A 16,482-nucleotide genomic window follows, 5' to 3' on the forward strand; every position below is an offset into this window, starting at 1 on the left:
ATAAAGACAGAGACAGGACAGCACACAGGAGCATGAGTAGATGAAGACACAGAGACCCAGAGGGACCCAGAGGATCACAGAGGGACAGACGGACAAAAGGACACGGGAGCTGCCAACAGCCAAATCTGCAAAGATCAGAGCATCCAAATACATAATGATAGTGAAGGCTTCAATGAGCCCATTGTGGCACAAACAATGAATGAGTAATTGAATGTTTGATGAGAAATAGAATATTTACATAGTCTTAAGGCACTTTCCACCTCATAGTCATAAATTATAAGGGGGGGGGGGTGCGTTACTTTTCCCGGCAGACTCCACTTTCATCAAGTGATCAAAGTTCCCATTCCCAGTGAAGGGACAAATGGAAGTCACGGGCCTTGGAGCAGGTGACAGAGCAGAACATCACTTCTTCCATATCCCTGCCAAAAAGCCACAACCTGAATCTAATCAAGAGGAAACATCAGGCCAACACAGACTGAGGCACAGTCTTCAGATTAAATGGCCTGGAATCTTCAAATGTGATGAGGTCATAAATATCAAGGCAGACAGAGATTCCCGGGCTGGAGGAGACTGGACGAGTGACAACCAGACACAAGGGCACATTCTGAACTGGAGTCTTTGGATGCCCATAAAGGACATCGTGGGGACAACTTCCAGGGAGCCTGAGGATCAGACAGCAGTATGCGTCAATGCCAATCTCCTGATTTTGATGGCTGTGCGGGATTAGGTAGGAGTCCTTAAAGAAAACTCAGGAAAGTATGCGGGGAGTGGGTGGGGGGCCATGTGTCAGCAACTAACTGTCCAGTAGTTCAGAAAGAAAAGGTGGTGACACTGTGCACTCAGCCTGTCTGAAGTGTAAGACTGCTTTGAAATTCAAAGAGACTGGAAAGAGGAGGCAGGAGGGGGTAGCCTTGGAAGCCCAGGTATAAAGGTCCAGAGAGCAAAGCACGGGAGCAGGAGGGGGCGGAGCCCAGCAGGCCCTGGTGCAAGCCCCTAGGAACCAGGCGGCGGGTTCTAGGAGCCTCAGCCTGGGGTGGGAGGGGGCCTCCCTCAGTGCTCACAAGGAGGGTGGTAAGTCCCTCTTAGTCTGCCGTCTCACCTCCTGCTCCCCATCCTAGGCGCAGGCTGGCAGCCTTCCCAGGGACTCTGTCCCAGACATTCCAGGGAGGGGGCCCAGGCCAACGTCAACTGCAGAACCCCTGGCCTGGGACAGGGGAGGTGCAGGGAAGGGGCCTGGGCTCAGTCTAAGAGCTCTCTCAAACCTGAAGCACCCCCCAAGCCTGCCTCTCCCCACTAAGTCCGGCCCAGCTTCCTGTCCCAGCTGTTCCCCAAATCTCCTCCCCACAAAGCCCAGGGAAAGAAGCCAGCTCCCGAGCACGGTAGGGCAGTGGAGGCCTTGCTGCCCAGGGAGCTGATGGGCAGCGAGCAGAGGCTCCCAGACTGGCCAGCAAATGCCCAGGCGCCCCCTCCCTGGCTCCCATCACCTGCTCAGCCCCGTAAAATCTGCGTTCACAAAATCTCCCCCACACCGTGGTGGAGGACAGGTACAGTCTTAGATACACCCTGAGCCCCCTAAGCAGCCCCCAGAGACGCCCCAGCACATCCCTGCCCCTGACAGTCCCTGGCTCAGGATGCACTGGGATGGGAGACTCAAGATCTGCCTCCTATGCTGTGCAGCCTTGAGAACCTCTGCAGCCTTCTCTGGGCCTCACAGTCTCCAGATGCAAATGGGGGGCTTTGAGCCAGACAGTCTGAATCAGACAGTATGGGACACAATGGGACAGTCCTTTTGAGATGAAGGGCTTGGGAGCAGTGGATGGGACATGCTAATAGTGACAGAGCAGAAGGTCTGAGGAGACCTCAGGCCTCTGATAAGAGGCTGTGAAACGCTGGTGTGAAGGAGGAGACCAGCTCCCAGCAAGTGGCCCCAGCTCTGTGACCTCCACTCCCCTGCTGAGAAACAGGTGTTCTGTGATCTTGTGGAAAGGGCAACCACAAACGGTGGAGTGTCTCCCGAAATGGTGGAGGAGACCACTTAGGTGCATTAGCCTCCTGCCTTCCAAACCTTAAAGGGGCTGTCATTGGAGAAGGGAGCAGATGTGCTCCGTGAGGCACCGAGGGCCCAACAAGCGAGGGGCCCCACTACCCAGAAGCACAAAGACACTCACATGGTGAAAGGTGGATTGAGAGAGAATCGGGGTGTCTGGCTGCCCCCCTGCCCCCTCCCCAGGCTGACTCTGCAGGTACAGGCAGAGGATGTCAGCGAACCCCATAAAGTAAACGAGCCCATAAAGCGCAAAGTGCCGTTCCAGGTCAACGGCTTGTTGTGACAGTGATCATCACCTTCCTGACAAGTGGCAGGTAGCCTCGTGAAGCAGCCCGTGGCCCTGCCTGCTCTGGATTTGCTGGAGAAATTCAGGGGCACATCAGGAAGCCACCTGTGTCCCCAACCGACACCTCCCATGAGAGGCAGAGGAAGGCCAAGGGGTCCAGCCCAGGCGTCCTTCCACCCGCGGGGCAGGCCCACAGGGAAGCAGGGGCTCTCCCGGCCCTCAGGACGCCCTGGTCCCTCCCTCCAGCGCAGCCTGCCTGCCAGGGCGGCCCAGTCACAGGGGTGCGGCACATCTGGCTTGGACGGCCTTGGCGGGAGTCCTTGGCCCTGGGTGGGAAAAGCTGCTTGCGGGTTCCTCCCCGGCCCGTGGGGCAGAGCAGCGGGACGGGGTGGTGGCGGTATAAAAAGGGGTGATAGCCCAGGCTCCCCCAAGAAAGTTCCTCAGCTTTGCCCCCACAAGGCTCCCCTGGCCCAGCAGCCTGGGGAGAAGCCTGCCAGCCAGTGAGCAGGGCAGCCTGGAGTGGGTGCAGGAAATGAGACCAGGACACTTCAACCTCCCCCGCCTCCTGGCCGACCAACCCCCCCCCCAGGTCCCCTCTCCCTTGGCTGGAGGCCTGCTGAGCCATCCAGATTCCAGGAGTCCCACGGGCATCCTAAGTGCGAGCTCCCCTGCCCCCACCCACCTCACCTCCACATAAACACAAAAGTGCCCTCCTCCTCCAAACCCCTTGCCAGCTAATGTCCTGCCCAACTCTTGGTCCCCCAGAGTGGAAAACTCTGAGTCACTCTCAACTCCTCCCCGCCCTCTCCCACCCTCCCAGCCAACCAGTGCCAGAGCCTGTGAATTCACTCCTGTGAATTGTCCCTAAAGTGCTTTTTAATCCCATCGCCTTTGCCCCATTTGGGGCATTTCTGCCTAGGGTTGTTGCAACAGTCTCCTGGGTCCCCTACGCCAGGCCCTTCCCAGACAGTCAGGAACTCAGCTGCACACCGTGGGGTCCATGCCTCCCCACCTACCCCAAATGCTTGCAGGACTTCCCTGTATGTCGGGGCAAATCTCATACTCCCAGTCGAGTGGGACAGGAAGTTCATGTCCTATTTCACTTTAGACCAGGGGAAACGGTGACTTAGAAAAGTTGATTCACCTTTCTGAGCTCGTGTGGTTAACAGCTGAATGAAATGGGTGGAGAAGTCAGATCTTCTCAGATCTCATCAAACAGGCAATATTTTTTTAAAAAACCTTTTTAAAAATTCACTTGTATGCCACATAAGTTAATCAATTGTATATTCATTAAGCAAAAAAAAAAAAAAAAAATTTAAAGTCTTACACTCTCGTGAGCCAGCATCTGCCACAACCACTCCCCGCCCCACCTCCCCCAGCCACAGCCCTCATATCATCTGCCCAGGCTGTTCCCTCTGCCACAGTTCCCTGCCTCCCTGGCCATCCAGCAGCCAGACATCCTCAAAGACCTAATTCAAACCTCATGAATTCAGGGGTCTCCCTAGATACCCTTGACCACTGTCAGGAGTCTCTCCAGCCTCTCACCTGCTGAGTCTTCTATTTTTTACTTTGAAAGCCTATTTGTTTGTTTGTATGTTTGTTTACACTTGGGATTGAACCCAGGGGCTCTTTGCCACTGGGCTACATCCCCAGATATTTTTATGTTTTTCTTTTTATTTTGAGACAGGATCTCACTAAGTTGCCGAGGCTGGCCTCAACCTTGCAATCTTCCTGCCTCCATTTCTGGAGTTACTAGGGTTGACAGGCGTGGACCGCCGTGCCCAGCTTTACTTTGAAAAGTTTAAAAGCTGGAGAAAGAGGAGCGCCCCGAGGCTTTCTCCTGGATTCTCAGTTGTCCACACCTGGCCATGGCTCTCTGTCCCCATCCACACTGACCGCTCTTAGGAAGTTCAACATTAATCCCTCCTGTTATCAGCCCATACCCCAATCCCCTGTCACCCAATGAGACCCATTAGAGCTGGGTCTTTGTTTCCACTTTGATTTTTGAGCTTGGGGTCGCGCACTACATCTGGCATTTGGAGCTCCTTCACCCTTTAATCCAGACATGTGGTCGGCCTTTTCCTTTGTCTTTTATGACATGGATGTTTGTTAAAGATTCCAGGATGGTTGTCTTGCAGAATGTCCCTCCATTTGAACCTGTCAGTTTCTGGGCGATTCTGCTGAGGCTGACATCTTGAGGAGGGATATCACCTCAGTTTCCCCTGTTTCCTTCAGTTCCCCTTCCTTTGTGGCCTCGTAGTGAATTCTTACCACGGGACGTCGCCTTTGCTTCCAATTTAAATATCAGCTTAACTTTCTCATACCCAGTGCAGGGCTCAGTCTCCCTGGACACAGGTTCCACTTCTACCCACCCCCATCCCCGGTTCCTCATTGTGGGTCCCATCTAGATACCTGCCCTAGGCATCAGCCTCCTGGGGAGCACCTCCCTAGGGAACAGCTATATAGACCAACTTGACTGCCCCCCCCATCCTCCCATGGACCCTGCAAACATGTCACAGAGCCACCTGTCAGTCACAACATGACTTCCTGGAGCTCAGGCCTGTGTGCTTTAAGTCAACAGTGAGAATTCCCCACAGGAAACCTGTTTGGACAACACTCTAGACCCCAGAAGCACTGCCCACGGCCGTGTCTGTCTCTGTCTCTCTCCCTCCTTCTCTCTCTCACCCCCCCCCACCCTGCTCTTTCATAATGTGGTTCCCAACACTGAGCCCCTTTGCCTCCCTAGGTGACATCAGCTGCTGGCCTGGGAGGGTGCAGGGACGAGGACCGTCTGAGGCCCATGAATGGGACGGGCGCCACAGGAAGGGATTGGCATGGACGCCCTGGTCTAATCCCCTTGATGACGTCCCACCATGAGCCTGGGGAACTTGCCCTGGCTCATGCAGTTAGGGCAGGACCAAACAAAGACTCAAACGCAGGTCTGTCTGCGCAGGGTCCTAAGTCCCCAGCCACTGCGCTAAGCTCGGCTGTGTCTATGGTGGCCTGTCGGTGGCAATCTCAGGGAGTCCTGATGTCCTGTGGTCATGACTCAAGGGCCATCTACTGGCCAGCTCACCCTTGTCTTAGCCGTCCTTGACGATTTTTCACTTCCTACATTCGGTATCTTTTTTTTTTTTAATACCGGGCTTGAACTCAGGGGCACTCAACCACCAAGCCCCAGCCCCAGCCTTATTTTGTATTTTATTTAGAGGCAGGTCGCACTGAGTCGCTTAGGGTCTAAATTGCTGAAGCTGGCTTTGACCTCGTGCTCCTCCCCTGGGATTACAGGTGGGCACCCCCGCGCCCGGCTTCACTTCCTACCTTTGGATTTCTGAGATCTCATCTCACCTTTAAACCTAGTTTATCTCCCAAGGAGGTCTTTCCTGACGCCTTCCTCCAATCCAGGTCAGGTCCCCCTTTAGACGCCCCCTCAGCTGCCCTCTTGGTGACACTCATCATGCTATAATCATCTGACCAGGGCCTGCAAGCTGCTTGAAGAACGTAGGCTCCCATAATTATGGTGACAAAGACGGGCAGGTGCATGGGGGAGTTGGGGTTGGGGCTCAGATGACCAAGTGACCGCATGGTCTCTTCGACACAGTGACTGCACCACTCCAGCCCCCACCCCTGAGCTGCTGCCTGCATTCCCTTGTGCCCAGAGCTCTCATGCCCTCCCCCACCCCAAACTCTACCCTTTTCAGAAACACCAAGTAGCCTGGGGCTCCCTATTTCCCCTTTCCCTTGACCCCAGACGGGGACTATTCTTCCCTTCCTTTCTCACAGAATTACAGTGAGCTGCAAGTGAAATGGTGTAAGTGAAGGATGTGCTCGGGAGAGGCACAGAGAGGCTGAACAACTCGCTAGGACCACACAGCAGTCAGCGGCAGAGCCAGGATTCGCAACCGCTGTCTAGTGTCCGAGTCTGCACTCTGACCACTGCAGGAAAAGACCTGCACATTTGGGGACCTGTGCGTTATGTCAGTGATCCCATTCACATTGCCCCTGAATGCCCTGAAATAATCCAAGCATGGAAAATCCTGGATGGGGAGGCAGCAGGTCAGGTTCTAGTCCTTGACTGTGACTTGCTGGGTGGCCTTGAAAATGCGCCATCCTAGGAAAAAAGCTAACATTGACCGAGCTCTTAGTGTGCGTGCGATACTAATGCACACGTGTGTGGTGCTCATTGAAAGCAACTGGGCTGAGGACGTGGCTTAGTGGTGAGCACAGATAGCATCACGAGGCCTTGGGTGTGATCCCCCGAATCACAAAGAAAAAGAAAAAGCCCTAACAAACCTACAGATAGATAGAAAAACCAAGGCACAGAGATGTGACAGTGCGCAGCTAGGGTCCCACAGCTACCAGGTGGTGGGGCCAGGACAAACCCAGGCACTGCACTCTCAGCCAGCACGACTGCACTTCCCACAACACCGCCGAGAGTGTGGTATTTCTCCCCAATTCTGGGCCTCGCGTGTCATTTTTTTTTTCAACTTTGCAAAAGAAGGGTTTTATTTCAGACCCTGGTGAGGCTCCTGAAGCCTAACCTCGTTCCCAGCCCCTGACAGATGAACCAACACAAAGACAGTGACTTCAGAAAGGAAAGGTCCGGCTGGGATCTACCTGGCAGGAACCACACACAAGGGGCTCACGAGGACCCTTGTGACAAAACTGTGTGCTCAGCACCGGGCAGGACACCAGCTCTAGCAAACAGAGCACATCATTGTCTGCAGCTGGAAGTGGCCTTAGAGAACAGTGTCCAAGTGTCTATGAGGTCCAGAAGAGTCAAGCGTCCAGCCCTAGGCCACACAGCTTGTTCAGGGAAGGGCCAGGGCTGCACTTGATCCCCGGCCCCTACCTTGGGGACCACCCTAATGAGCCCCTTCCCAATTCCTGAGGACAGAGCAAGTTTGAAGGGCCCGTGACACTCGTTCCACCAGCGCTGCACCAAAACGCCTCAATTAATAGGCGTGTAATTATTTTCTAAATAAACCATACTTGACTTTGTAATTGCAAATGGAAGCATTTGACGAGAAAATCGAGTTATGCATAATATATAGCTCTGCTCTTCAGCTAATAAAGTGATTTTTATTCCTAGAGCTTGTTAGAGCGATGTGCTACAGATGTATTACTTTGTGGAAACATCTGCAGCTCTCCCCAGACAGGGGACATGTGAGCACATATACACACGTGCCCCCGTTCCCGGGGCGCAAGATCCACCTCCTCCAAACCATGCCTTGATCCACTTCCCTGAGGCTACAGATCCAGCCAGTTCTTGGCCCCAGAAGTGGGTGGAGTCCTGGACAGCCAGAAGTCAGCCAAGGAGCAGGACCCTGTCCCACCATAGCCTTCCCAGGGAGATCCTCCCCCATCGTGTCTGGGATACAGGAAAACCCTGAGCCAAGCACGAGGTTGTGGAGTGAGAGAAGGACCAGCATTTGTTGAGCACCTACTGTGTGCCTGCGTGCCTGATCCTTTGACATGCATTATCTCCATCCTCTCCCCAGCCATGTAAGTTGTGTACTACACACACACACACACACACACACACACACACACTTTGCAGATTAGGAAACTGAGGCTCGGTCAACACTGCCCATCTGGTAAATGGTGGAACTGGAATCTGAGCCCAGCCTTGCCTGCCTTCAATATCCACATTCCTCCCACCAGGAGCCCCTCAAAGCAAAAGTTGCCTCCCCAGCACAGCTGCCGGGGACTCTGGTGACCACTGCACTCCCTGCCACAAACATACCCCACCTCAGCTGAGGCCCATCTGGGAGGAAGAGGAAGGGAGCTGGAGGTGGGGCCAGAACCTGGCATTCCAGGACTGCTCCGTCTGTCCAGTGGACCACCGCCCCCCGGCCCCGGTCAGAGGGTATGCAGGCCAGGCCAGCTGGAAGGGATGAAGATAGGACCCTAGGAAAGAGGACAGGAAAAGAAACCAGGGAGGATGCGGGCTCCTCTGCTCTTAAAGACACCCAAGCAGGCAGCAGTCACACTTGCCCTCGTCACCAGCACCCTCTCCCCACTCTCCATGCCAAGCACTGCCCCAGGCATGGGGACGTGGAGTCTCCTGCTCTGTGATCCCCTTTCTCTGCCTCCTCAGGTCACCTTTGGGGCTTGCCCCAAACCTCCCAGCTGAAGCAGCCAATATAGCCCTCTCTGCATGCACCCCTGGAGATCTAACTGCTGTCCTTCCTGCTGCAGGGCTCCCCAGCGACCCACCTCCATCCTCAGCACAGAAATGAACTTGGCCAAGGCTCCCATTTTACAGATGTCAACAGCTGCCCAGCCAACTACAGCTGTTGGCTGCGTCCACTGTGTGGAACACCCAGCCCCACAAGCCACCCAAACTCCACCTTTCCCTTTTCGGCATGAAGTATATCTGGCTGCCCAAGTCTGGTTTCCCACAACTGTCCCCAGCCTGGGCTTGCCTGAGCCTTCCTAGGACTGGCTAGACAGGGAAAGGGGCAGGAAAGGCCACATCTGGATCCCGGGTCTGAAGCCCCTCCCCCAAACCCGCCATCACTCTGAAGCCAACATTAACCTCAGCCAGGGATGACTTCCTCGCCCTCCTGACCCTGTGCATGCCTTCTCCCAGCCCAGGCAGCCCTCAGGAGCCTCTGGGAGGAAGGGGTCTCCGCATGCCTCTGCCCCCACCCCTTTTGTAGTAGTCAGCTTCCCCTCCCCCCTTTTCCAGGAGCCTCTGCCCACGACTGGCCTCGAGAATTTAACCCTCACCACGTGGCTGTCTGCCCACCCCCGAGGCACCCTTGTCCCCCCCCACACCTTCCCAAATCTGCCCCCTCCCTTGGGGTGGAGAGGCCTTGGTAAGGATGGGGGCTATGGAGACTCGGACGGCAAAGGATCAAAGCTGAAATTGGGTCTCGAAGGGATAAAAGTTGCAGAATCCGAGAATCCCCCAACCCAGCTTTGCCAGGTTTAATAGTCTAGGTGAGAGTTCCCTGTCCCCAGCCCGACCGCAGGCCCCTCCGCAGACCCTTGCACCGAGCCACCGAGCCACCGAGGGGAGTGAAGAATTTTCACCCCAGTAGGAGGAGGGGGCAAGAGAGGCTCTAGAGAAGCTTCTCCTGGCTCTGTCTCCTTGCAGTACCTGACCCAACTGGGGGGCTGGGAGGAGAAGTGCATAGACTGACCCCGAGAATCCGACCCGGGACCTGTGGGGGAAAGGTCCTGCAGCTGACAGATGCTCAAGCCAGTCCATCCTGAAGGGACGCCTTCACCCCATCACCACCCCTCCAGGTGCTCAGCTGGGGGATGGCGGAGGGTGGGGGGACCTCGGAGCTGAAGCAGCCCGACCTACCCAGAGCATGCAGGACAGACAGATCCACGTCATCTTCCGTGGGTCCCGTCCCTCGGGTCCCGCGGGCGCCTTCAGAGGGCCCCCCTGAGCTCACAGCACCCACCAAGCAGGCAGAAGAGAAGAGCGGAGTCCTCTGCGGCCGCCAGACAGCATCGCCAGGCCTCCCGGCCTCCGCCCTCCCTCCCTCTCCTCCTCCTCCTTCCCCCACTCCACCCCCTGTCCCAGCCTCCTCTCTCCTCCCTCCTCCCAGGCTCCACTGGTGGCGATGGGGGTCAGAAGCTCGTCTTGGCAGGGGGTGTGAAGGGGACAGGGCAAAGGGACAGCCACTGCGGGCAGGGCCCCCTGACGCCAGCCCCCCAGTCAGACAACCCCGAGGAGCCCCCGAGGCTCCGCCTGCCCTTGCCTGATTTGGGGCTGGCAGAGCTGGGATCTGCCCCTCCACGCAGCCCAGCCCAGGGTCCTCGCTCCAGAAACCCCCGCAGACCACTGACGGACAGACAGACTGCTCGGGATGCACTTGCAGGGTTCCTCGGCCTCTCCCTGCACCCAGTACACTCCGTGCCTCCCTGGCCTCAGAACACACCCCCCGCTTGCACACGCACACTTAGAACAGACCCTGGTGCCCACAGGCAGGCTGGGAGCCAGGACAGGCCTTGACACAGGAGGAACCGCGCTGCAAGCATGGCCCTGCCCCCAGGCTGCAGCGCTCCTTCCAGCTTTTTCCTATTCCCTTTTTTCCCCTCTTCTTTCTTTCTTTCCTCCAAACATCTGTCCCAGCCCTTCCTGCCCTTCTGAAAGGGAGCCCCGCTCCGAGCTCCCGCGAGAGTCTGTTTTTCTTGACTGTACCCTGGGCCAACATTTGGTTTGCATTTCCCACTTCCTCCTCCTCCTCCCACCGCCTCCCAGCCCTGTTCTGCCTCCCACCGTCCAGCCTCCTGCTTCCCCACGGTGTCCCCTGCCCCCTGCCCTCCCCAACCTGCTCCCCTGCCTCTGCCCAGGGCCACCAGTTTGGTGTCTGGAGGGTGGGAAGAACAAGAAGTACAGAACCCAAATGTGTTTCCCAAGAGCCACTCAGGGGACGACAGCAGAATCTGCCCCAGGCCTTCATTGTCTGGATGAACTACCCGTCCCCCACCCCCAAAGAAAATAATAATAAAAAATGTCCTCCTGGAGCTCTGGCCATGACTGGCCCCAGCGAGGGTGGGTGGGGGCCCGTGAATCACTGCTCTGCTCTTTGGAGCTGTCCTGGGGAGGGAGAGAGGGCTCAGCCCCACGCCCTTGTGTGGATACACACAGACTGTCCAGCCACACAAACCGAGGCTGAGGACAGAGCCCCGCCCAGAGTAGGCCTTGGAGACCATTTTCCTGGACTGAGTAACTTAGCAAGAAAGTCCTCGGGCCTGGGCTCCCGTACACGCGCGTGTCTCGGGCCACATGGGTGAGGGGTTGCATATCCCTGACTCTCCCCCGCTCACCCAGGACCATGCCCTCTACTCTTTATCAGCCACATACAAGGCAGCCCCAGGGTTGAGTCTCTACAGCTGGCTGCTCCCGTCTCCCATCATGTGGACCTGTGCGGCCAGGTGTGCAGGCTCCCAATCAGAGTCCAGCCAGGCTATCGACCTGGAAGCCCCAAGAACAAGAGGGAAACACTGCACAAGGGCGTAAGCATCATTGGTGATTCTGAGAAGGCAGAGAAGAACAATGCAGTGGGGTGTCTAACTCTGGTCCTCTTAGACAGGTGCCGAGCTTAGGGTCCTTTTTCTGGTAAAGAAGTTAGAGCAAGGCATCTGGGTCCCCGCTCCCTCCTTCTCTAGATCCTTCTGCAGAGCCATGGGGCTGGGAGCGATGCTGCCTAGCCTGCACCCCCTATCCAGGCCCCCCACTCCCAGGCCTGCTGGGGTTCAAGTGAGCCAACACTGAAAGAGATGGAGGTCCACATGCAACTGGCCCCACAGCCACAGCTGTGTCCCCAGACAGAGCCCTGCACCGCCTCCTCCCCCTTGGCTGGAGCACAGAGCGGGACTGACTCTCTCAGAGCTCTGAGCCCACCCCTGCCTTGCCATCATCACCTGCCTGGCCAGCCTTTCTAGCCCTCAAGTTCAAGGGCTCTGTGGGCAGCCCTAATATCCCCAGAGCCGTCCCACTCCTCTCCCTCGCCCACCCCCTTTGCTGTTGGCTAAGACGCGTCTCCAGGCAGCTATCTCGGGAGTTCTGAGAAATCACCTTGGAGCTTCTCAGAAACGCTGGAAACCAAACCAAAGACTAAGTCACAGTGACATTAAGTCACAGCAACTCCAATCTATCTGGCCTCCCACGCACCCTGAAGGGGCCCTACTGCCCCTAGGTCTGCTGCCACCTTAGTTACCTCAACGGGGACTGGACGGCAAGCCAATAACTTTGGTGCTGGGGGTTCCCTCTGAGGAGCCCTGCCTCCAAGATTCCCCTATTCCTCATCCAAGATCATGGGGTTCTCACCTATTCCTTAACCTCTCTCTTCAGGAAGTCCCTGCTGCTACCTAACCACCATCCTCCCTGTTGAAGGTCATCCTCTGCCCCTGCAGGTATCTCTAACTGTGTATAGAGGCTTGTCACCCACTATTCCTCCTTCACAGGGTCTCTCCCTACCTGCACATGAGTGAGTTCCTTGGACAAGGACATATCCTGTCCTTTATATCCCTAGAGCCGGGCATACCGCAGGTGCCAGGCAGGGTTGAATCCATCCACGAATGGATCCTAGTAAATTTTCCTACTATTTCCTTTCCAGATCTCCCTTCTCTCCCTCTTGAATGGGCCTCGGGCAGACTTGCAGCCATACCCACCCGTCAGCACCGAGGCCTTCCTGCTGCCAGCCCCTCAGGCTGCAGGCTCTCCGGGTGACTTGCTCATTCCCCGAGCCCCACCTGTGCCTGGACCCTCCCTCACAGGCAGCACACCCACGGTACGCACTGGTGGGCCATCCCAGGAGCCTCAGGACCAGGCCGCCTCCCTATGCCGTCCCACCTCCTCCCCGCCAGGCATTTCAGCAACAGGTTGGCGTTTAGTTCGGGCCCTTCCCTCTGTAAGCAGGAGACCCCCCTGGCTCCTGCCCGTCCCTCTTTCCCACTGCGCAACACCAGCCGAAGAGACAGGGGCAGGACTGCGGGGCCCTGGGGCTGGCACGGGGCCAGAGGTGACTGAGCAGAGCAGAGGGAAGAGTCAGAGTGCACAGGACTGAGCTCATGGCCGGGGGAGCCCAAGCCTGGCTCTCCCCTCTCCATTCCTTAGTGTCCCCACCTGCAAAATGGCCAGGCCCCCGGTCTCCAAGGCCCTTCCAGCGCCACCTCTGGTGGTACTAAAACTTCCCAGGCTAAGGCCCCAGCTCTGCTCAGTTCATTCTTCCGAACATTTGAACTTGTGCATCACAAAGTTGTACCTGGGCTGTGGGGACAGCTCAGTGGAGCCCTGGCCCAGGACACCCTGGGTTCCGCCCCCAGTACTGCACAAAAAGGCAAGGTTTGCCCGTCCCTGATGCTACTGAACTTTGTCTCTGTCACCACTGGTGACAGAATCTGAAGGTCACAGGACATCAGAGCTGGAAAGGCCTCCACATTCACCTAAGGCAAGGATCACAGCAAGTCTTCAGGGGCCAGAGGGGAGTTAGCTTGAGAGGGAAGGCCAGGGGACTCTGGAGACCTCAACAGGACAGACTCCAGTTAAAGAAGATACTGTGCCCCTCAGCTCCGGACACAATGGCATGCGCCAACACGAGCCCTATCCTCAACTCTTTGGATCTGACATGAGAAGCCCCAAATCTATAATTTTTTTTTTTACAAAAGACCAAAAAATGCAATTTTAAGGACTTGAACATTTTTTTCCCTTTCCTCCTCTTTGGAGGATACATTAAACGTCCACCAGGACGTTTTGATCTTGGGGCACCTCTCAGCCATCCTGCCTACTTGTTCAACAGATGACTGCTCTGTGGTCGGCCTGCCTGAGGTCACAGAGCCATCAGAGGCTGGGCTCCGGTTTCCTTTCTTGACTCCCAGGTCCCAGCTTCCTCCTAAGCCCCCCGTGAATGGTCATGGTAGGGCCCATGCGGGGCTCTTGGCTTCCTCCGGCAGACCTGCCGCAGGCCACTTTCATCCTGGGGCCACACCTACTGCGCCTCCCTCCAGCCTACACGGTACGCTGCACACAGGGTTCCTCACTGCCACCCACCCAACTGCAGAGCCCAACACAAGAGTCACAGAAATCTGACACAGTGCCCTCAGCCCTTGGGTCCACCTTCTTTTCCCCCCCTAGACTCTGCCACTTTGCCCCTGACCCAGGAAAGAGCAACATTAATTAACTGTCATTAACTGTCATTAAGAACCTTACCTACAGCAGGCAGGTCTTGCCAGACCTCTCTGCCCCATAACCCCACTGCAGCTCCCTCCCTGGGGCCTGGCCATCTCTCTGTCCAGTTTCCTGTTCCCTCCATTCTCCTGAAGAGATGGGAAGTCCCTCCTGAAGCAGCTCACTTTTGCTCCAGGCCTTAGGTCTGCGGATAGAGATGGGTGCATTTCAAGAATACACCTCCTCTTCCCACAGAAATTTGAGGTGGTTTAAAACCCCCAGAAACCTTCCTCTATATCCAAATCTCCCTGCCTTCCCAAGACTGTGGTGCTCAGACTTCAACTCAAATCCAAGATGCTGAGGGCTGTGCGCTGGGGAAGAGGGACAGCCACTGACGGCTCTGGCTCTGGGCAGCACGGGCAGGGACTCCCCAGGAGTCCCCAAACTCTTATGAGAGCGCAGTTGACAACGCCACGATGGTGTGTCCCTGAGAATGGGAGGGTGATCAATCAAATCCTTTGCCTAGGAGCCTGGGATGGAGGGGGGGGGCTGAGGGTTGGAAGGCCAGGTGAGGCAGGCGTTTACCTGGCTGCGGAAGCAGAAGCGCAGGGGCAGGAGGCACGAGAAGAAGTACTGGCCCCATCGGACCACGCAGGAGAAGCACCAGCTCAGCCGAGTCATGCTGCCCCCGAGAGTGTGCCTGGGGCTCACGGGTCAGTAGAGAGGGACCAGCTGCGCCTGGGCGCCGAGTGGGGGATGCAGGGGAGGAAGGCGAACGCCCTGCTCCCGGGGTCTCCCGGATCCTCAGCCCCGGAGGAGCAGCCCCAGTGTCCTGCACCCGCTAACGGGAGAAGCAGGGCGGCGGTCCGGCGGCGCGGTCCGGACCTGGCTCCATCTTCGCGTAGCGCCCCACTGGGGACACGGGCGGAGGCAGGGCGCTTCCACCCTTGGGGACTTTCTCCGGCTGCTCCCCTTCGGTTCCCCTTCGTGGCGGCGTGCCAGCCTCCAGCCTCTGCCTGCCTGCTTCCCCGGCCGGCTGGAGGGAGAGGCGCGCAGCACCCCGGGAACTTCTGAGCGCGGGGAGCGCGCCGGAGAGGCAGTGGGGACCCGGCAGAGGGGGTGTCAGTCTCCTGGCGTCTGCTTGCGGGAAGGAGCGGCAGCGGTGGGAGCCCGGGTGGCGGTGGCAGCATTGTGCTCCACGCTGCAGTGTGTGTGTGTGTGTGTGTGTGTGTGTGTGTGTGTGGATTCCCTCCAGATCTCACTCCAATTCTCATATTGCTCCCCAGAGCATAATGTGATTAACTTAAACGGAGGCCTCCGGCTTCCACCACCAAGGCAGAAACCTCCTTGAGCTGGGAATTCTCATGGGGACGCTGCGCACAACCTGGACCAGCTGTCGCGTCTTACTGCCCACTCTGATCCTGGCCACACCCGGCTCCTGGTGGGGATCGCTCTCCAGCAACTCCGGGAGTGGGCGCTCAGAGGACTCACAGCTCCCCAACAGGTTGCTAGGCAGGAGAGCGATGTGCAGCCTCGGGCTAAGGCTGCACCTCCCCTCCCGCTGCTCCCGGCGGGCTCCCCTTCCCATTTCTCTCTGCCAGGCCCCTAGGCCACCGGTCACCAGAGCCTTCCCTGCCTCTGCGACGCTCAGGTGAACCGTGGATGGGGTCCTCCTCTCAGGAATGTTGTTGGGGTCACCATATCGAGATACTGGAACTAGAGGAGGGGAAGAAAAAGGGGGAGACGGAGGTGCCCCCTGGAGCTTCTGCTGCCCACCCAACAAGGGGTGCACCTGGAGAGAGGTGAACAATCAGAGACGGAGAAACAAAGGGACAGAGCCAGGCAGAGACCAGGGGAGCTGGGAGGGCAGCTTCACCCCCAGTTCTGTGGCTGCCGAGAAGCTGGCAGGCAGGGAGCCAAGCCCAGAGAGAAAAGGGGCGGAGGAGCTGCACGCTGCACGGGCCTCTTCCGCAGCAACAAGGCCGCTGGGCGCCAGCCAGACCCCTGCCAACCATCCCCGCGGCTCTATTCCCCGCCTGCGCTTCCCCGGCACCATCTCGGGCCGGCTTTCCCTGCAGGCTGCCTCCCCGCCCCCTTCCCTCCCTGCTCCAACCAGGGCCTCTTTCTCAACAGGTAGGCTGAGGGCCTGGGGGTTCTTGCTAGCTCAACCCTGCTTCCAGTCTCTCCTCCTCCGCAGCAGCAGACCCCTGGGGCCCTGCTCCAGGTGGGCTTCTGCTGCCCACCCAACAAGGCAACAGGTCCAGCATTGGCAGGGACACTGGGCCAGGCAGGCCAGCCAGGGAGGAGGAGGTTGCTGCTGGGGTGCAGACAGAGATGGGGAAAGTCAGACATTAGGGCGCCTCACCTCCTAAAACTCCCCCAAGCAAGGGGACCACCATCACCCCCCCCCCACCACAAGAGCCCGGGATGAAAGCTGGAGGGGACTTCAGGGAAGTCACTAAAGGGAGACGTGGCGGGGACCCTCACTAAAGCTAGCCGGTCCCTAGCAGCCTG

General features: G+C 57.4%; 1 protein-coding gene across 6 annotated transcripts in view; it reads right to left on the reverse strand.

Annotated features, from left to right (window-relative positions):
- The window catches only part of Tns1 (tensin 1), a 214,310-nt gene that overhangs the window by 176,738 nt on the left and 21,090 nt on the right, over positions 1-16,482 (reverse strand). Inside the window, exon 1 of one of the 6 annotated variants that reach the window (XM_046439601.2) lies at positions 9,652-9,779. The exons of the other annotated variants lie outside the window; for them this stretch is intronic. Within the exon in view, the coding sequence (XP_046295557.1) occupies positions 9,652-9,684 (33 nt within the window). The 5' untranslated portion in view covers positions 9,685-9,779. Of the gene's footprint in view, positions 1-9,651; positions 9,780-16,482 lie in introns of those variants that run through there. 6 annotated transcript variants of the gene reach the window in all.

The sequence above is a fragment of the Marmota monax genome, unplaced genomic scaffold (genome assembly GCF_021218885.2).
Source record: "Marmota monax isolate L192 unplaced genomic scaffold, Marmota_monax_Labrador192_F-V1.1 WCK01_AAM20220418_F8-fsc00041, whole genome shotgun sequence".
Lineage (NCBI taxonomy): Eukaryota > Metazoa > Chordata > Mammalia > Rodentia > Sciuridae > Marmota > Marmota monax.